This window comes from Anabrus simplex, chromosome 7, assembly GCF_040414725.1.
Source record: "Anabrus simplex isolate iqAnaSimp1 chromosome 7, ASM4041472v1, whole genome shotgun sequence".
NCBI classification, from domain to species: Eukaryota; Metazoa; Arthropoda; class Insecta; order Orthoptera; family Tettigoniidae; genus Anabrus; species Anabrus simplex.
In genome coordinates this window covers 53,813,524-53,836,402 of record NC_090271.1, presented here as the reverse complement: position 1 = coordinate 53,836,402, position 22,879 = coordinate 53,813,524, and the positions used below count along the sequence as shown (strand labels likewise).

Genomic DNA, 22,879 nt, shown 5'->3' with positions numbered 1-22,879 from the left:
CAGCCAGTTAAGAGGCCTATAATCCTTAATGACAGGATCGCCTTACTTTCACTTCTACCCCAAGTCCAGCCTGCCTGCTGACAGCTAGGTATGGACGCAAGGCTGCTGACCCTTCGCAACACACGATGATTGTCCCTTCGTTCGACTCCAGAGAAAGTCTAGTTATTCACACAGTCAAACACAGTGAACAGGTAAACGTCAACTGTTCAACAGTGCTAACCATCAAGACAATACTCTTCACAACAATGACCATTAACACTGTTCCAACGACACTCACGATTGCTGATCCAATTGCTGACTCTACAACGGTCACACTGATGGCAGCCAACACTACTACAGCCGTCCTCAGTCCAGCCACCTAACGCTAGTACTCACCCCAACACACTGGCTGACTGTTCGTGGCTAGCCTCCATTTTATAGCTCGAGTGAGGAGTACGGGAATATCAGCGATGTGATTGGAGACGAAACATTCTCGTTGCACCTCTCAGAAGAGCACGGGGAAATCAGACGAAGAGAACAATACACGGAAAGGCCGGTCATGCCCTCCAGGCCGACTGGGAGCTTCCCCGTCGTCTGACTCACCAGCCCTTCCAGGAAGTATTGAAAGCGATCACGACAGGGCTGACACGTAACAATATGATTTGTGCAGGGCTAAAAGAAATCATCTCACAAAAAAGATAGTGATGGAAAGAACTTTCCATTTCACACAGGCTATTAGTCGCTTTCACATTGTCAGAGACAAAGACAGAGATCGGTGAATGTAACAAACTTGTTTCATCCCAACACCAGATCTTATCAGAGACAATTCGTTGATAAAACCAATGCACGTTCCCTTACAAGAGCATATGATTCACATATCCGTATCTTTTTCTGCAAAGTATAACTCGGACTCTGAGGTCACAGTTTTGTTAGCAGATCATTTCTTATCTCCTATGACCATGAAAATTAGTTTCGTGACATCCGGTGTTGGATTTTCAAATGATTCAGTGATAACATATCGCCATTAATTATCAAACGATGAAGAGTTCAGACAATGAACCGTTGTTGCAAGATAGTGCATTCATTTCACAGGATTACTCATTAGATGTACAGTGTATAATGGCGCTAATATGGCTAATGAATTAGCTCCGCTAGACACACCACTGGCCTTTATGCTGACGATATTCTTTATTTTACTATTTCATCATCATCATCATCATCATCATCATCATCTGTTTACCCTCCAGGTTCGGCTTTTCCCTCGGACTCAGCGAGGGATCCCACCTCTAACGCCTCAAGGGCAGAGTCCTGGAGCTTCAGACTCTTGGTCAGGGGATACAACTGGGGAGTATGACCAGTACCTCGCCCAGGCGGCCTCACCTGCTATGGTGAACAGGGGGCCTTGTAGGGGGATGGGAAGATTGGAAGGGATAGGCAAGGATGAGGGAAGAAAGCGGCCGTGGCCTTAAGTGGCCTGGAGGTGAAGTGGGATGGCTGAGGTGGGAATCGAACCCACCTCTACTCAGTTGACCTCCCGAGGCTGAGTGGACCCCGTTCCAGCCCTCGTACCACTTTTCAAATTTCGTGGCAGAGCCGGGAATCGAACCCGGACCTCCAGGGGTGGCAGCTAATCACGCTAACCACTACACCACAGAGGCGGCTATTTTACTATTTTCTATCTTATAATAGTGAAGAATAAGGTAGTGAACTATCGACAAACTCCCGCTTTATCCCATGAATTTTAGCCAAGATTCTTAAAGAAGATATTTTATTAGCAGTACAAGAACCTCGTTAATCCAGCCCTCATTAATCCGGATTTCCGATTTATCCGGATCGAAAATAATAAAAAATTATTTTTACTTGTACAGTATTTCTTTTACGGCGTCGACTCTTCTTGAATGTCTTTTCCGCCAAGGATTGTTAAGGACAGGAATTGAAAGAAAGTCGGCCGCGGTCTACCAAAACCGTGTATTCTTCTGAGTTCCTTGACACATTTGGACGCATTCACGGATGGTCGGACGTAGATGTCAACGACGTTAAGGACGGGTTGAAAAATGACAGTAATTCAGGCTACGGCATAATGATAGATGAATAAATTATTGCATCTTGTTTCTCGGCAAGTAATGACGAGTATGATAGTGAATTCGAAAATGAAACCGGCACTCCATGAGAATAAACAATGACTCAAGGAGATGCAACAATGCAGCTGGACAAACTGATGGCCTATTTAGAATCCCGGACTGAAACCACACCGCTCAGAACTGATGTTAGTAAAATGTCTTCGTGATCGTGTTGCGCGCAAACGCTATACAAATGTAAAACAGTAAAAGCTCACACATTATTTTAGTATATAAAACAAAGTCGGAAATGTAAGAAAAGTGTATTACTGCAAAACTTATAAGTTTATATAACATATACTGTACGGTATTTCTTTTTTAGTTTTTATGGATTATCCGGATTTTCGATAATCCGGATCAGTTCCGGTCCCACGTAATCCGGATAAACGAGGTTCTTGTGTGTAATGTTTACAGCACAAACGACTAGTCCTAAGTTTTGTAATTTGTAATAATTGAACCTTAGTCATTCCTTCACCGGGCGAGTTGGCCGTGCGGTTAGGAGCGCGCAGCTGTGATCTCGCATCCAGGAGATAGTGGGATCGAACCCTACTGTCGGCAGCCCTGAAGATGGTTTTCCGTGGTTTCCCATTTTCACACCAGGCAAATGCTGGGCCTGTACCTTAATTAAGGCCACGGCCGATTTCTTCCTATTCCTACGCTTTTCCTGTCCCATCGTCGCCATAAGACCTATCTGTGTCGGTGCGCCGTAAAGCAACTAGCAAAAACATAATTCTTTCTTTCTTTCTTTCTTTCTTTCTTTCTTTCTTTCTTACGTAATCTGCTTACCCTCCAGGGTTGGTTTATCCCTCGGACTCAGCGAGCGAACCCACCTCTACAGTTTCTAGGTCAGTGTCCTGGAGCGTGAGACTTTGGTTCGGGGGTATACAACTGAGGAGGAGGACCAGTACCTCGTCCAGGCTGCCTCACCTGCTATGCTGAACAGGGGTCTTGTGGAGGGATGGGAAGATTGGAAGGGATAGACAAGGATGAGGAAAGGAAGCAGCAGTGACCTTAAGTTAGGTACAATCACGCCATTTGACTGTAGAAGTGGGAAACCACGGAAAAACACTTCGAGAATGGCTGAGGTGAGAATCGAACCCTCTTCTACTCATTTGACCTCCTGAGGTTGAGTGGACCCCGTTCCAGCCCTCGTACCACTTTAGAAATTTCGTTGCAGAGCTGGAAATCGAACCCGGGCGTCCGTGGGTGGCAGCTAATCACACTAACCAATACACCACAGAGGCAGACGTGACCAGTCTTAAGGAAAATAATGGATAGGAAGAGCATTGTCAAATACGAGGTTTTGCCGTAAGAGCGACGTTATATCACTTTATTCCATACATGTTAAAATAAAAACTCGCGCATGCGTGAGTAGGCCTACACGGCGGATAACACTGAGCTCTTGGGGTCTTAATGAATCTGCGAACAACTCCTGGATTATTTCGGAGTATTGACCAGGGAGGAATTGACGAAAGTGAGAATGTCGAAAATCATATCGAATTTCCTAGAAAATATCAGCTTCTCCTTCTTCTTTGTATTCCAGCTCTTTTCCTCATTTTATCACGGTCAGCATTTGATGTGAATTTGGTCCAACTCTTGGCTGAATGGTCAGAGTTGAGGCTTCGGTTCAGAGGGTCCCCAATTCAATTCCCGGCCGGGTCGGAAATTTTAATCGCGTTTGATTAATTCTTATGGCCCGGGGACTGGGTGTTTGTGTTTGTCCCAACAATCTCCTCTTCAAATTCAGACAACACAGCACGACACACTACCAACCGCCACAGAAACACGCAATAGTGATTACATTCCTCCACATAGGGATGGCGTCAGGAAGGGCATCAGGCCGAAATACCGGGTCAAGTTCACATGTCCGACGAAGTTCGTACCCGCGACCCCACCTGTGTGGCGAGGATCGGTGAAAGAAAAAACTGATGTGAATATGACCGTGTTTTCGGCTGGATGCTCTTTCTTACGCCAAGCCTATGAGAAAAGTTGAATCGACTTTTTCGAATTTCTCTGTTGTTGGTAGCATGGCGTGTTGTGTATGGATAATGAGATGCGTATTAAGACGAACAGAAACACCTAGTCCCCGAGCCAGAGGAATTAACCACACGAAATTAAAATTCCCGACCCTACCGAGAATCGAACCTGAACCATTACTGGCACGTAAAAATTCTCCAGCGGGACACAATTACGGCACGTCTGCCTCTCCGTAAACCGTAATGGTAGTAAAACCAATATTATAAATAGGAGATACCGCCCACTCTCAACGGAGGTTGCGGCTTGCAGCGGCTGTTCCAGGCCGTAATAACCACAACTATTTATTATTATTATTATTACTATTATTATTTGTATTACGGTATTATTAATTACAACGTTTCGGACAAATAAGGAGCGCGGTTTTAATTATTAGGCAGATGAATTCGCTTTCTTCTCTTTCCAGAAATTCTTCATCTTCTCGTGTTTTTCTTCCGTACTTCCGTCCATTCAATGGTGGTTTTCCACAAAATGATGTTTGTTCGCCAACGTTCTAAATGTAGGCCTAACCCATGTAATTTCACCTTTTATGCTGATCTTTTGAAATTATTTTTCAATTTCGATTATCATTCTTGACTTTTAGTGAGGAGGCATAAATAACTTTTTAGTAAATCTCCCATTGTCCATTCTTTGAATATCGCCATCAAATTTCAGGCGTCTTTTTCTAAGTGTCCGATATTTTCTCAGAATGCTAGTGTAATTCAAGGTAAGGTAAGGGTTTTTTTTCTGCCCGAAGGCAGGTCCGAACTTCCATAGAGGTGTGCCTAAGCTAAAGTTTACGTACGGTAGGGTGGTCAGTTCCTTTTCGCTCCTCCATTCCCATACCCCGCCCCCCTACAACAGCGTGTGGCAACCCATCCAAATTTTGACCACACCCAATGTTGCTTAACTTCGGAGATCTCACGGGCTCCGGTGTTTCAACACGGCTACGGCCGTTGGCAGTGTGATTCAGGAGACCTCCTTTTCGTTCACATTCCTATACATACCAGCATGGGCTGGAAGAGTTCAAAGTAAATAAGAAATTCAGACAGACACTGACTGACACCACCTCGAAAGTTAATATCTCAGGTCACATTTCAGAATCTTTTGATATTATTTTACAATTTGTTTTACGTTGCACCGACACAGATGGGTCTTATGGCCAGGATGGGATAGGAAAGGCGTAGGAGTGGAAAGGAAGGGGCCGTGGCCTTAATTAAGGTACAGCCCCAGCATTCGCCTGGTGTGAAAATAGGAAACCACGGAAAACTACTTTCAGGGCTGCCGATAGTGTGGTTCGAACCCACTGTCTCCCTAATCCAAGCACACACCTGCGCGCCCCTAACCGCACGGCTAAGTCTCCCGGTCCTTTTGATATTAGGACAGGGTTCACACAAGGAGATGGCTTATCTCCATTGCTGTTAAATCTTGTTGAAGATAAAGCAGTCCGAACCTGGAAAAAGGAAACAAAAGGGATTAATAACGGCGAGCTAGTTAAAGACAAAAATTCATATCAAATGTTTCTATCCAACAACAGGCAAGTAGCAATTCAGTCCCTGGAAAAACTTCATGCAATTGCATCTGAAACTGGAATCCAAATCTCATATGAGAAATCCCGATACACGGAAGGATCTTTTCGATAGTCAGACAAACAACCCCTGGTAACACAATTTGTCACAATCCGTCAGGTAAATAATTTCATATACTTACGGGAATCACCCAACCATCCGGATTAAATCGTGGAGCAATCCGAGAGAGAATTTCTAAATTACTAAAAGCCTATAGAATCAAGAGGGGCTGCCTGGCCGAGGCGGTAAAGGCGTGCTCGGTTCGCCGGGAAGGACGTGGATTCCAATCCCCGTGAGGAAGTCGTAAAATTTAAGAAACGAGATTTCCACTTCCGGACGTGCATATGACCCTGAGGTTCACTCAGCCTACGCCAAAAATGAGTACCAGGTTAATTGCTAGGGGCAAAAGCGGCCGGGCGTAGAGCTAACCACTCTACCCCATCACGTGCCGAGGTTAACAATGGTGGAAGCCTTTACCTTCCACTCCTCCAAGGGCCTTCATGGCCTGTACGGAGGTGACTTTGCTTTGCTATAGAATCACGTGGAACAGGTACAACAACAAAATCAATATCTCGGAACGCTAAATTAAAACACTGTAATTAAGTTTGAAGCACTATACGCATTAGAAACATTGATCACTGGAGGCAGATCACTAAGATGATGATGTTTCTACAGTATAATTATTGTTCTTTGTTCTTCGTTCGTTCGTAATCGGTTTACCCTCGGTTTTTCCCTCGGACTCAGCCAGGGATCCCACCTCTACCGCCTCAAGGGCAGAGTCCTGGAACGTGAGACTTTGGCTCTGGGGATACAATTGGGGAGGATGACCAGTACCTTGCCCAGGCGGCCTCACCTGCTATGCTGAACAGGGGCCTTGCGGGCGGGGGTATGGGAAGTTGGGAAAGGATCGACAAGGAAGAGGGAAGGAAGCGGCCGTGGCCTTAAGTTAGGTACCATCCCGGCATTTGCCTGGAGGAGAAGTGGGAAACCACGGAACCACTTCCAGGATGGCTGAGGAGGGAATCGAACCCCCCTCTACTCAGTTGACCTCCCGAGGATGAGTGGACCTTGTTCCAGCCCTCGTACCACTTTTCAAATTTCGTAGCAGAGCCGGGAATCGAACCCGGGCCTCTGGGGGTGGCAGCTGATCACGCTAACCACTACAGCACAGAGGCGGACTTCTTTGTTCTCACCGGCCTACTAAAGACCGCGTTATTTCTCTGGGCATTGATCTTTGCCGAGTGCTCCTTCATTCGTTGCCGGCGCTGCCCTTTCCTTTCCTCCACCTACATCTTTCCCGTCTTCAGCTTTGGCTTCTCTTGAAAATCCTGGTGTTCTATTAGTTTCCTCCTGAGCGGATTGGGTTCTTGCATATCTTCATAAGTGTTCTCCATCTCCTGTAGGTCCATTTCCACCTCCTTGAACCAATTTGGCTGGGTCTTCTTATCTTTACCCCAGTTAAAGATCTGGTTTGGTAATCGTGTTGGTTTCATTATTATTATTATTATTATTATTATTATTATTATTATTATTATTATTATTATTATTATTATTTGTGGACACGTGCTGCTCCGCAGCATTCGTTAATAAGTCAGATAACTCGTCTTGATATGCGCTCGCATTCATATTGTTTTGCCTGCCCTTTTCTATAGTCATATGAACATTTAACACCGGTTCATAATAACTGATTAATTCGTAATTTAGTTTATAGCACTTCCTTACACACAATTTCTTTGTGCATCGACCATTCGGCCGCATCTTGATCTTAACATTTTTAAACGATCTTGCCCGACATAGTGCAACTGACAAATTGGCCGTGGCTGAATACTGGTTCGGGCAAGTAGACACCCACTTTTTTCAAGAATTTCTCCCTGCACTTTATTAATGGTCATACAGAAGGCTAGTTGACTTGAAACCTTCCCATCTGTAAGTACGTAAACTGTCTTCTCTTAGCAGCATGTAAGTTATTAGGAACGTTCTGCCATCTCTTGGGTATATTCAGAAGCTGGGGATGGTCACAGAATCAAAGAATATCTAGCAGAGTATACTATTCTTCCATCATCAGAGGAAGTGTATACTCTCTGGCCTGACAGGCAGTAATCAAACACGGCAGGCAGCATACAATAACATTGATGAAAATCATATAATCAGAATATTAATGAAAGTGTTAGTCGCTTAGCAACCTGCGAAGTACAGAATATACTGTATTGCGGTTTAGGATAAGCCTTCGCCTGCGATTACTGGAGTGACCATTTGATGATTTTATTTTATGATTACTCAAAGTTGACTGGACATAGAGAACTTTCAATGTCTCGTGATTCACCAGCAGGTAACTCCGGAGTGAATAAAACAGAAATGAAGCAAATCGATCCAGTAGAACGGACGGACGGATTTGCCAGAGATGTTTCAGTAAACTCTTTTAATGTATAGATTATTATTAATTGGAAAGATCAAGTTACCTAACCCAGTTCACGTGGATTACATACAACATTATTTTCATAGGGGGATCTACCTGAACATTGATTTAATCGCTCTGAAGACCAGCACCTCCAATTACCGTCTCTCTCTTAGTCCAACCCTTCGTAAGGGTGTAGTGGCATCACGCGACAATCCTTTTGGTGATCTTCCTCCAGGAGTCTCTGCTTTGGGCATGGTGACTTTCTTGCTGTAAGCTCATCCTGGTTAAGTCCTTGATCTGGTCCATCCATCGTACCGGCGCACGTCCTCTAGGTCTTCGGCCTTCGACTTTTCCCTCTATGTTAAGTATTTCCATTGCCTCCTGTCTTCTGGCAATATGACCAAAATATCCGAGTTGTTTTTGGTTGATAAGGGTCGACAGTCTTGTTCTGATGCCGAGCTGTTGCAGGATCGATTCATTAGTACGGTGTGCTGTCCATGATATTCGCAGTAATCTCCTATAGCACCACATTTCTAGAGCATTAATCCTGCGGCGATCCGCCGTCTTCATTGTCCAAGTTTCTGCTGCATAGGTCGCGATAGGGAAGATCAGAGTTCGCATGAGGGTGAGCTTTGTCTTGGAAGTGATGGAGGTGTCCTTCCAGATGCGAGTAAGTTTTGCTGTTGAATTTCTCGCAATTGCAATGCGCTTGCGGATCTCAGGTTCACAGTCTCCAGTATTTGTGACAATAGATCCTAGATACTCGAAGCGACTGACAACCTCATAATCCAATTACCGTACAAAGCGCTTATTTATAATTATCCACTCACTGCCACTCTACCTACTGAACAAATGACATTTAATCATCCCTTCGGAGTTAAAAGAGAATGTTTGGTGCCGGTACATGGTTGAAACTAAACCCTACTCTGTCCTCGGTGTTGAGTCCTTAATTGAACGGTTGATGAGAAGGCGAGTGGAATAACATTCCAATTAAATATCTCACTACAGAGCGAGAGTTCCCTTAACTCCGCAAGTCATTAAAATAAATCCCTCTGAAGATATCGAATTTCTCCTAATTGGTGGGAGGGGGGAGAGTATAAATTATCCGCTTTCAACACCAACCCAGTTCTCAATCCATACTCGTTAGTCCATGATCTGCTCACGACTGATGATGGGGGAGAGGGGGAATTCTACGAGATTACTCTCGTGTACTAAAGTAAACTGTAAAGTCCGGAGTATGTTCTAGTAGATCTAGTATTTTAAGGTGGAAAGTACATTTATGGGCGGAAAAGTAAACTGTTCAATTTGTTTTTGAATGAATCAGGTGCCAGTTGCTGTGCTGCTATTTTTGATTTTGGTTGGTAGCGATCGGCTGTGCCTTCCACCATTTATTGAACCTGTTAAATGCAGAATGTCGGGACAGAAATAAAAATCACAAAGTTCAAGTGTATGCAACGGGTACTGAAGCAAATATCTCACACCTGGAAGAATGCTTACCGGGCGAGTTGGCCGTGCGGTTAGGGTCGCGCAGCTGTGAATTTGCATCCGGGAGATAGTGGATTCGAACACCACTGTCGGCAGCCCTGAAGATGGTTTTCCGTGGTTTCCCATTTTCACCCCAGGCAAATGCAGGGGCTGTACCTCAATTAAGGCCTCGGCCACTTCCTTCCCACTCCTAGGCCTTTCCTGTCCCATCGTTGCCATAAGACCTATATGTGTCGGTGCGACATAAAGCAAATAGCAGCATGCTTATTCATGAAGTCCATTCTTGATTCGCGGCCACAAATACTTCAGTCACTGCTTCATTGTGAAATCACCAATTTCTCTAATTCTTCCTCAATGGAAAGCATTGCTGAAGTCGTCAGTCTTCTTCTGTCATGGTACTACGTAGAAATGTTTTATGCGCTTAAGAGTAGAAAAGCAGGCGTTCGGCTTCAGCAAATACCTAAACATTGTTGTATGAAGTATGCATACTGAATGGCAATTTGTGCATGAAGTATGGATCATATTGAGGTGGTCAGTTTCTTAACGGCCTATGTCCACCTTATGTCGAAATTTAGTTTCTTGTCTCACTGCATTCCTTAAGCATCCCTATACATAATACTACCTCACTTTACATCAAAACGTCCTAGAAACTACCAAAAAAGCTGTTTAAATACAGCTGTTGGAATCAAAACGGCTCTTGAACATAGCAAAGTGTCTGACTTACAATACATTCATTTTGAGATCAAAATGGCTCATCTTCCCATGTGACATTAAAAGCATCCAGGCTGTTATACACTGACTGACAGTGACAATGCAACACCAAGGAGGAGTAGTTCGAAAGGGATGAAAGTTGGGGGAAAAACAGAGACGGCACGGATGAATAATTGATGTTTATTTCAAACCGATATGCAGGTTACACAATGCGCACGGCATCGACTCAGTAGGATGTAGGATCACCGCGAGCGGCGATGCACGCAGAAACACGTCGAGGTACAGAGTCAATAAGAGTGCGGATGGTGTCCTGAGGGATGGTTCTCCATTCTCCGTCAACCATTTGCCACAGTTGGTCGTCCGTACGAGGCTGGGGCAGAGTTTGCAAACGGCGTCCAATGAGATCCCACACGTGTTCGATTGGTGAGAGATCCGGAGAGTACGCTGGCCACGGAAGCATCAGTACACCTCGTAGAGCCTGTTGGGAGATGCGAGCAGTGTGTGGGCGGGCATTATCCTGCTGAAACAGAGCATTGGGCAGCTCCTGAAGGTACGGGAGTGCCACCGACCGCAGCACATGCTGCACGTAGCGGTGGGCATTTAACGTGCCTTGAATACGCACTAGAGGTGACGTGGAATCATACGCAATAGCGCCCCAAACCATGATGCCGCGTTGTCTAGCGGTAGGGCGCTCCACGGTTACTGCCGGATTTGGCCTTTCTCCACGCCGACGCCACACTCGTCTGCGGTGACTATCACTGACAGAACAGAAGCGTGACTCATCGGAGAACACGACGTTCCGCCATTCCCTCATCCAAGTCGCTCTAGCCCGGCACCATGCCAGCACGTCTATGCTGTGGAGTCAATGGTAGTCTTCTGAGCGGACGCCGGGAGTGCAGGCCTCCTTCAACCAATCGACGGGAAATTGTTCTGGTCGATATTGGAACAGCCAGGGTGTCTTGCACATGCTGAAGAATGGCAGTTGACTTGGCGTGCGGGGCTGCCACCACTTGGCGGCGGATGCGCCGATTCTCGCGTGCTGACGTCACTCGGGCTGCGCCTGGACCCCTCGCACGTGCCACATGTCCCTGCGCCAACCATCTTCGCCACAGGCGCTGCACCGTGGACACATCCCTATGGGTATCGGCTGCGATTTGACGAAGCGACCAACCTGCCCTTCTCAGCCCGATCACCATACCCCTCGTAAAGTCGTCTGTCTGCTGGAAATGCCTCCGTTGACGGCGGCCTGGCATTCTTAGCTATACACGTGTCCTGTGGCACACGACAACACGTTCTACAATGACTGTCGGCTGAGAAATCACGGTACGAAGTGGGCCATTCGCCAACGCCGTGTCCCATTTATCGTTCGCTACGTGCGCAGCACAGCGGCGCATTTCACATCATGAGCATACCTCAGTGACGTCAGTCTATCCTGCAATTGGCATAAAGTTCTGACCACTCCTTCTTGGTGTTGCATTTGCTCTGTCAGTCAGTGTATTTCAAAATGTCTCTTGTCCGCCTGGTAAGTATCCTAGAGACCAAGGAGAAAGAGCACATTTTGATATAAATTTAATTGACTTCTCCTTGTATAATAGAAAATTTTCAGGGTGGCAGTCCTGACGATCATCTGGAACAGCAATGTCTTACTTTCTAACGATAGGTTATGTTTGTACACTTCTCTGAAAGTTGGTGATCAGCTAATATTATTACCATACAGTTTGTGTAATGTTTCAGAACGCGCACATGCGCTGTCTTCCAGTACCGATGTCCTTCTCGGACAGAGCACATGATCAACTATGAGGCGCTGTGTCTTTGGAGGGAAATGGTCCGCTGGCTGACGATCCACGTGGTAGCAAAGACACACTAACATGGAGTCCGTCTGACTACAAGAAAGGAGCCTCTTAGATGTGGATACGAATTATTCATCTGTCATTCTTATTTCTAATATGATTCTATTCTTAAATTGGCTAGCGCAGTGGTTCTCAACGCCTGAGTCAGGGAACACAGTCGAACCTCGATATCTCGAACTTCGATATCTCGAACCTCGATTACTCGAATTTTCAGTACCTCGAAGTAACTTAAATTTCCCGGCCGTTTGTCGTGTTCTTCACGTGTATTTATTTATTACTTGAAATTCGGTTACAGGAATTTCTCGATTTCTCGAAGAAAACATTTACTCCCTTGAAGCAAAAATACTCTGTAACTCTGTAACAATGACTGTGCAATACAGCATTTGTGGATTGTGAGGAACAGTTAAGTAAAGAAAGGGTTACAGTGATGCTGGGAGGTAATATGACGGGAACCAAACAACTAAAACTTCTGGTGATCGTAAAATAGGAAAACCTCGCTCTTCCTCGGGTGTTAATTAATTACCGGTTACGTACGAAGGCAACTCCCGAAGTCGCAGATGACAAGCTCCATTTACGAATCTCGGCTGCGTGGTATTGACGAGAAGTTTCAACGTGAAAGGAGGAAAGGTTAACGGTAACAAACAGAATAGGCTAACGAATTTTTTTCAAAGGTGTTAACGGAGGTATGTTTTTTGTTTCACTACTGTATATACTGCAACCTGTCTTCTAAAAATCTGCTATAATCATCATCATCATCTGTTTACCCTCCAGGTTCGGTTTTTCCCTCGGACTTAGTGAGGGATACCACCTCTACCGCCTCAAGGGCAGTGTCCTGGAGCTCCAGACGCTTGGTCGGGGGATACAACTGGGGAGTATGACCAGTACCTCGCCCAGGCGGCCTTACCTGCTATGCTGAACAGGGGCCTTGTGGAGGGATGGGAAGATTGGAAGGGATAGGCAAGGATGAGGGAAGGAAGCGGCCGTGGCCTTAAGATAGGTACCATCCCGGCATTTGCCTGGAGGTGAAGTGGGAAACCACGGAAAACCACTTCGAGGATGGCTGAGGTGGGAATCGAACCCGCCTCTACTCAGTTGACCTCCCGAGGCTGAGTGGACCCCGTTCCAGCCCTGGTATCACTTTTCAAATTTCGTGGCAGAGCCGGGAATCGAACCCGGGCCTCCGGGGGTGGCAGCTAATCACGCTAACCACTACACCACAGAGGCGGACATCTGCTATAATAAGGATTATAATTAAGTGATACCAATATAAATGGTCCGTTATTGGACATTATAAATTTTCCAGCTAACTCATTCCTGGTTGCCAGCGTTTCGCCCCTGTGTGCTAAGTTGGGCTCATCAGTTGGTCAAATAGTACACTCACCAAGACGCATGGCTAGTGCATACCGTGGAGGCCACTGGGTAGGCTATTTGGAGCCACCTGCACTGCCAATGCACTATGAGAGACTTTGTCTCATTACCAAGAATTGATGCCTGCCTGGCCATCTGTGGCTGCAAATAGACTACGCAGTAGCCTCCTCGGTATGTACTAGCCATACCTCTTGGTGGGTGTGCTATTTACCAACTGATGAGACCAACTTAGCACACTGGGGCGAAACGCTGGCAACCAGGAATGAGTTAGCTGGAAAATGTATAATGTCCAATAACGGACCTTTTATATTGGTATTATAAATTTGCTCATTCGGGACAAATATTTCAGGTTCCCTATGGGAATCTACATCTCTATCAATTAAAGTGATGCCATAAAATAGAGTTTGTGTGTAGATTTTTAAATACTGTTAAAAATAATGTATTCAGCATAAGCCCGTAGATACATATACATGCTCAAAAACGGTATTCTCGACATCTCGAACTTTCGATAAGTCGAAATAAAAATTAGCTCCCGAGGTGATTCGAGATATCGAGGTTCCACTGTGCTTGTGTCTCTCGACATTCGCCTTTTGTGATATTACCACTAAAAGTTATGAACACATTTTCACTAAATATTAATATTGAAAAAGGAAGAATAGAAAAATATTCAAGTGATTAATAGTTATTTATGTATACAGCGTGGTCGGAAACAACGTGAACAGGATATGTGAGCATTAGAGGGTTGGTCATACTGATAAATAATTTGAAAAAATAATTCGATATCTTGCACCTTTATCATTTTATCAGCTGCTAGAGTTAGCCAATCAGATCGCTTCGCGGGCGAATTCAAATGGGCTTTGCGCGGCGGTGTTGCTAACTCTGTACGTGGTTTAAGACCGGCATGGGAGCACCAGGGAAGAATAAAACTTCACCGGGGCAGGGAATTAGATACAGACCTCCGAGTTGACAGGATTGCGCTACGGCGACACCGGCTGAAACCGATGGTGTGTTTGTGTTTGATGTTGACTTCTCGTCATGGCTCTCAAGCCGGTCTTAGCAACACTGCCGCGCAAAGCCCATTTGAATTCGCCCGCGAAGCGATCTGATTGGCTAACATCAGCAGCTTATAAAATGATAACGGCGAAAGATATCCAATTATCTTTTCAAATTATGTTTGACTATGACTAACCGTCCGACACCCGTTTCACGTTGTTTCTGATCACCCTGTAAACTACGAAAAGCAATACTTTAGCAGACGATTCTAGCATGAGCTCGCTAAAGATATTTGAGTACGCAATACATACAGGAATGTTTATTACAAGCTCTATAAAATACAAGAGGGGTTTACAGTTGCATTTTCTCATATTCATTGTGTTTCTAAAATAGAACTTGTTTCTATGCAACCGATATATGGAAACTTAATTTAATAAGAATGTTTCTAGTATTCTTTAAATTAGTCTGGTGGTGGATTTTCTCTTTCAGGAAATGGTTAGAAATTTCCAAGAATTTGTTATTTTCATTTCAGTGTGACGAAGTAAATTTAGAAGTACGATTTTTAACTTCTAATATTTACACAATCAACTAACGCAATGTCTCAAATGTTCCTTTCCCAATGAAGCAAATTTAGCTACATTAAAAGGGGTGTTTAGAAGAATAAGGAAAGATACACGAATTATATTTAATCTAGATAATAAGTTAAATTAATTTAGCTATGTAACTTATAACATGCAAATTAAACTAACTTTCAGCTTGCTATTGATTAGGAGACAGGAACTGAATAATTTACTTACCATGCTAGACTAAATATGTATAGCTAATTTGTCCTAAACACTAGAGTCTGCGTTTTTAAATACGTTATAAAGTAACGTACACCGATATTTCAAACAAAATTGCTCTGCAATAAGCATCGTAGTCTCATTTTACATTTCGAAGCTAGCTTACAGCCTTACGTGCTTATTGAGTTCAGGTCATAATCCTTGGGAATCACAATTTCCATGACACGCATGCTTATCTTTTATGAATAACACCATTCCACTTACATCAAGCTGAATACAAGTAGCGAATATTTATTATATTTAAGAAGTCCGACAATTCAATACATATAATTTACTAAATCTAGTATATATTTCTTCCCCTAAGGGAATTCAACAGCTAGAATAAATTACAATAATATAAATACAAAAATTACATGAATAGATTGGAAAGACAAATTAAAAACACTTTTATATGCAAGAATATTTAAAATAAATTATTACCTAACTTTGTTAAGGCTACAAGTGATATAGTCAATAAAATTGGTTGAATTGTTCATTAAACTCTTGATGATAAAGTTCGTGAGAACTAACAGTCGTATTCATAAAATCGTAAGATGATTGTTGTCCTTGCATATAAAACCACTTAAGTTATTCTTAAATATTCGTAACTTGATTTAATACTCAATACGTGTTTTTATCTAAAATGAAGCTGTTGAAGCTTGTTACATGCAATCAAGCTGAATATGAATACAGAATTAATAGTTAGGGTTATTTTTGCTCCGTGTTAAATATCCAAATACTTCCAAACATTATGAGAGTTTCTTTAATTTTCAAGAAATATTTTAACAGCTGTAGTTTTACATACAAATTATTCAAGTAACATTGCTGTATCAGTAGATATATGAACTATTTGCATCAGTATCAAACCTATACTTTGAATTTACTTCAAGAAATAACAAAAGAACGTAAGGTGCAGTACGTAATAAAAATGTCTAGTTTTTCTGCAATGATAATGAATGACGAAATGTGCGAAAAGAAAAGTCTGCTCTGCATAAAATAAAATAAGAAATATGTATAGAGAATATCGTTTAGTACCGAGCAAACTTACATTTACGGAGCTTCAGTTGTACATAACAAATGATTTAAAACGAGAAAATAACTAGAGATTATTCATTTATTTTTCTGATGGACATTGAATTTTATACCTCCTTTATCCTTACTAAACTACTGTATATAATCTGTTATTAGTTAAATATCCTTTACACATTAAGAAATTTAGTAGTTAAAATTATTGAATTAAAACTTGCATTTCAATGTTCACATGATCGGATCATCAATTGATGTTAAGTACTGAAATTTCATAAAACTGTTTTATATACCGTCCTCCCCCTCCTGGCAAACTAGCAGAAGTAACAAACTAGCCAATCTGTAGTTTTGAAGTTTAGGCCTAGATTTTATTATTTATGGTATATACCCTCTGGCAAAGTTCCACATCTGTAGCTCGCTTGTGGCTAACGCCTAAAATCAACCATAAAATTATTTTTTTTAAAAAAGGAGTTTAGATATGAAATTACAACTTGTTTCTGCTCTCCTGATTTATTGACAATTTGCGCTTAGTTTGTCAGATGGGGGCGATTATTCGTAACTGTAGTGGATTAAGATTAATATTTAAATATAAAGACCAGAAATAAGAGACAGAATCAGAAAGAGTTTCGTGCAAAATTTAATTTGACTTATGTCAAGAAGATGGAATTATGTTCCTACTTCATGAATCATATCATTTCTCTTGCACGAAGCATAACATGTATACAGTAATAAATGTTGAAATTATTCTTGATCATTAGTGGAAATCCTTGTTCTTCATTTTTTAAATTTCTCTCATTTGCAAAATCCAGTATGTCTATGGTTCTAGTCAAAGCAATACACTGTTTTATAAATTAATTTACTTTACTCCCTCTAAAGGCCTGACATGTTTATGTATCTTGAAATTTCAATACATTTCACGGGTATTCTGCTGTGTATAGAGTATAAATAAACCCAGCCATACCAGTATTAAAGAGCGATATACAGTGACTGACACTATATCAGTGCCATACTCAGAGGGATCCAGAAATATGTGGACACTCTTGGGATAGTCAATATTAATGGAACAACATGGCATACCGTTACAATTCATACACGGGGGAAAGGTTATTTTATGTGTTCAAAGTGACTCCCATTAGCAGCCAAACATCATCGATGCCGCTGAACTGCTGAACGAACTACGGCTGTCAGTGTTGCCGGTGTGATAGCCTCACATGGCAACCCGATGGCTTCTCGTAGCTCGTTCAGATTAGCTGGCTTATGTCGATAAACTTCATTTCTCAAGGTCCCCCATAGGTAGAAGTCAAGAGGTGTAAGGTCTGGAGACCGTGGTGGATACTGAACAGCTTCTCTTCGACCTATCCATTGTCCAGGTAGATTTTCATCCAAGTAGGCTCTGACATCTCTGGGGTAATGAGGCGTAGCAACTTATTTTTGGAAAATTATTTCATTTCCATACACCTCTCGGATGGCAGGTAAAATCGATGTTTGGAGCATATGAGGATACACCTCACCATTTACAGTACCTTCAAAGAAGAATGGGCCAATCAAACCGCGCGATGACAGACCAAACCATACATTAACACCGGGTAGATTAACATGTTTGTCCTCGTGAACGTGAGGATTTTTAGGAGCCCAGTACACGCAGTTATGGCAGTTTACAGTACAGTTCAGTTTGAATTGCGCCTCGTCAGACCAGAGAACTATCCCTGCAAACCGTTCATCATCGCAAAGCATGTCTTCAAACCACTCGCAGTGTTCCATCCTTCGATCTGGGTCGTCCTCGTTCATAACGTGCAGCGACCTAGGAATACATACTTTCCACTTTGCAGCCTTCAGAATTCGTCGTACGTTTGATCGGCTTAGCCCGCTTTCACGTGCACCCTAATTCACAGATTTTTGAAGTGACCTTGTACAAAGTTGCAACACAGCAGCACTGGAAGCTGGACTTGTTGATGTTTTGGTCGGAAATACCTTTTCTTATGCACAACCTCCACAGTACCGTCGGCTTCAAATTCATCGCGAAGACGATAAATTGTTGAACGTGTTTGTCATTGAGTTCTGTACACATTACGCCATTGCCGTTGTACCTCCATCATGTTTTCGTACTTCTAGTTCCACTTCAATACGGTCTTGTGTTGCTCAAAAGACAATCTTACTTCATTCATTGCTGCACTCTCATCTGCTGGAAAAATTCGCACCAAGATTGTCGCGCTATTCACGTGACCTTCATCGTCTGTTGAGAAAATAATGGACTATGCTACCGCGCAATAATTGCTACGAGATGTCAGCTTGTTCCAAATATATTAAATATCAAAGATTATCTACATTTTTCTGGACCCCTCTGCCTAGCTTTAATAAATGACGTTAAGTAAATTGATGTATACCTACCATAGCCCACTACAGTTACAAGCCGGAGTCATGTAAGTTTGGCAACGCCCAGTGGAGGCCAAGGTGAAAGCGTGGGATCTATCCGTTTATGTTGATGTCTAACGAACTTCGTCTCGTGTCTCGTTTAATTTTTCGCGGATAGGTTCGAGTATATATATAACAAGATAAGCGATAGAATAAACATACGTAGAGCCTATTATCGAAATAATGCGAAGGCTAAGCAGGGCTGAATAGCTTGGACTGTAGAGCTGGCTTTCTAAGCCCAGCTCTGTCCGGTATTTGAAGATGCTCAAATACGTGAGCCTCATGTCGGTAGATTTACCGGCACGTTAAAGAACTCCTCCGGGGCAAAATTCCGGCATCTCGGCGTCTCCCATAAACCGTAAAAGTAATTAGTGGGACGTTAAATCCATAACGTTATTATTTGTGAAGGTGCAGACTGAATTTGGCTTATTAATAAAATGTTTCGTGTATTTGCAGATGCAGATGTGTTCCCATATATCGTAATAACTATAGCATTAAAAAGTTTTGTTACCTCGTTTAGTTTTCCTTCAGACGAGGAATTAAAACAAAAATGGATTTGCCATTTTAAACGGGATAATTGGGAACCTGGGAAGGATTCAATCGTATGCATAACACATGTCACACACGAAAGGTTTTCAACAGGGGATAAAATTTGTGATACTATAGTCAACGTAACTATACTACCACCTAAACCTAATGAGGTTCCCCCTGATGCATGTCCAGTTATTTTCCCACATTTGCCAAAATATTTGTCATCGAAAAGTGTTCGAAGAAAAGATCCTGAAGGTAGGAGCCTGGAAATGTAGAGTAGGGTAAACAAGAAGATGGATGATATGCCAAATGTAACCCATTTACTCAAAATTCACCAAGATATGAATGTCACTGTATATGTTAAGTTATCAGGTGTTGGTAAAAGGACATGTTTAACTGATGATAAAATATCAAAGGGGTCTCAACTAAATGCATATTTATTAAACTATATAGGAACCACTTCTTGTAGTGTTAGTGTTAAATGTGTACAAATAAATAGATTTAAAATGCTTCACAATCTAATAGATTACCATGAGGTAACAGTGAAAGCACCCTCTTTGTCTTGCCTCATATTTTTAAGGGAACAATTCGAACTTAGCACTAAAAGGGCCGGGCTGAGTGGCTCAGACGGTTCAGACGGTTAAGGCGCTGGCCTTCAGACCCCAATCTGGCTCAGTTCGGTAGTATTTGAAGGCGCTCAAATACGTCAGCCTCGTGCCGGTAGATTTACTGGCACGTAAAAGAACTCCTGAGGGACTAAATTCCGACACCTCAGCGTAAAATCGTAAAAGTAGTTAGTGGGATGTAAAGCAAATAACATTATTATTATTTTCACTAAAATGAAGAAGAGTTAGGCCCTACTCAAAAAGTTTCGTTTTGAACTGTGAAAGAAAATTATTTACTGTCAAGAAAGTTTCAAAGTGATAACTTAGAAAGAAGGTTTAGGCAGTACTTGTAGCTTATTGGTTGTAATTACTATGTTACTGAACTTCAAGACCTAGAAAGTGAGATTTAAATTAGGATTAAGGGTGTTCTAGGGTTTCGGTGCTGGTGGTGATGGTATGGAAAAGTGAGGTTTGGCTGTAGCCAATTAGAAATGTCTGACTACATCAAGACAGATGTTATTGGGCTCAATATGGAAGTAGTAAATAAGTTAGACTCACTTTTATCATGTGAATTATTTTGGTCGGCAGTTTGATATGTCAGGGGTAATATGCTGTACATTTCTGGGTATACCCTAAGGACAATATCCAGAAGGATAAGCTGTGACACTTGTATAGGTTTCCTGCAGAGTAATGAAACAGGTAATCCCTATTTTGAAGAACTTCAGAGAGGTGGGTTAGTGGTGCCATCATATTGCGTTGTGTGTGTCTGCAGAAAAGTGGTATACGAACACTACCTGGATTGTGAAAATTATAAAGAATTTATGTTCTCTCTATCCTGAGGTGGTTCTGGTTTGAACGCCGTCATTGCGGGCGTGACAATAATGGTACGATAGATTGTTTAGTGTCTACATTTCCAATGTCGTGTTAAATAAGTGTTGAAAGCAGATGAAGAACACGAGTTGTGTCAGCAGTGAGGATAAAAACACTACGCGGAGGCAGCTGTTAACGCTCCACAATAATTGTGCTTGTGAGTACTGTTCTTAAAGTGTTTGTTTTTATTCTTGTAAAATGTGTGTTTCTAACCTCAGTGAATGCATTTACTGATGTGTGTGTGTTTCTTAGTACAACTTTACGAAGTGTGTGCATTTGATAAATCGTGTTGGTCTAAATGAAGTGAAAATGGATGAAGTCATTCAAAATCGGACACGCCCCCTTTTCTCTCGGCCTCCGCTTGACAGCGTTGCCAAGCGTACCTTCCGGGCTTACTGTAGATGGCTCTGATACGTACTCTTTCATAGTGTATTAATTATGTAGGTCCAAAACGTTATTCGTGCTGTCTTATGAAGAAAATACATTTCTAGATTAGGTGTTCCTTTCGAGCAGATGCGATGCGAAGATTTGCCTACTAACAGAGACTGTAGAAGCAAGCCGTATTCGAAGAATATCGTTGTAAGGTATGCACAGATTCTGGAAAAGTACAGAAGAGGAAGAACTAGCATTAACTTCATAACTGGGTAGTGGCTGTTCTCATATTTGTGACCATGCTTTTCTTCCAGTTAGGAAAGGCTTTCCGCTTTCGTAGATCATTCATTTTAATTACTATAACCCGCTGTTCAGTGACGCAAGTGCCAAACAAATTATTTACAAAGGCATGCTTTTAAGATAAAACCAAGAGGGAAGATGAATTGAATATGCGCACTATTTATAATACGATAGGATTTCAGAATATATCTAACATAATTCAGTCAATATTTAACTTGCTTTATTATTTTTATACGCTTTATATGTTTTGTAATGTACAAAAGATATTGCTAATATGGTAATGTAAATAAAGGAGAAAACTTGGTGTTGTTTTGAATAATTGGAATTTCTACTAATAAACAACTCTTGTTAGAAATGTTCATTTCTTCCCGTTCCTTCTTCAAATGCCATAAAATTGACAACAAATGTATTTCCAGTTCATGCATTATCTGGCAGGTCCCAAGACTGGGGGACAAAATATGACGACCTCGCCTCACACCACTAACCTCCAGTGGCAGCCCGATGTCTATTAGCAGCTAATAGGGTTTACTACGTCTACTGTAGCCGGAGTTGCCAAATCGTCTACTGCATTCGACACGAAGAATGGGTACAGACTGAAGAGAGTGTAGAAGAAAGTGGATTGGCAACATCTCCACACAAAACACGGACCACTTAGAATTCGTCAACTCAGCAGGGTACAGGGAGAAATTGACTGATGGCTTCCAGCTCGCTTTCAGGAACTAAGGCTAACATGTTTTGTCCCCAAGTATAACCACTGTCGGCGTTGCCAGAGTGAGACTGAAACACTTGGTCGCATCTTGCGTTCCTGTCCATTTAATGACACACTACAGAATCCACGGCATCATTGTATAAGATCTATGATTACTGAAGCCCTAAGAGGAAAACATTATACAGTCTACGAGGAGATACATGGATTTTCTCAGGCTGGGACAAGCCGCCGGATTGACATGATAACCATACCACCGCGCTCAAGTAGAGGGTTCATAATGTCTGTCTGTTAGGTCATCAGCCCAAAGGCTGATTGGATCCTCAAATAGCACCACCAAAGGTTATGCGGTTATAAGGAAACCGCAAAAACCAATGGCAGCACGAAAATGAGGCGTACTAGGCAAGATGAGGAGTGAGGTAGTTTGCCATTGCTTTCCTCACTGGGTAAGAAAGTGCTATTGCAGCACGACTGACCCTATGAGCAACACCTTTCATAACACTCAGATGCGCTAGTCGTGCTCTGAATGTCATTACTCAGCACCACCCATACCCCAGCAGCTTCCATATTGTCACAGCCATGGATGAGACTGGGGCTTCGGTGGAAGCTACACTTTATTCTGGCCTGTGCCAAGAGATGGATACAAAAGTACTGTATCCATCATGAAATGGCAGCAGGCAAGGGTTCATAATATACCCTACAATTAGAAGCGAGGCATCATCCACTCAACCATATGATGTACACAAGGAGAAAT

The 22,879-nt window shown here is 42.6% G+C and overlaps 1 protein-coding gene across 1 annotated transcript in view; it reads left to right on the top strand.

Annotated features, from left to right (window-relative positions):
• LOC136876895 (uncharacterized) overlaps positions 1-21,768 on the top strand; it is a 68,394-nt gene extending 46,626 nt beyond the window's left edge. The window contains exon 6 of the mRNA XM_067150649.2: positions 12,006-21,768. Coding sequence (XP_067006750.1) covers positions 12,006-12,138 — 133 coding nt within the window. The 3' untranslated portion in view covers positions 12,139-21,768. The remainder of the gene's footprint in view (positions 1-12,005) is intronic.
• Positions 21,769-22,879: the final 1,111 nt, after the last annotated feature.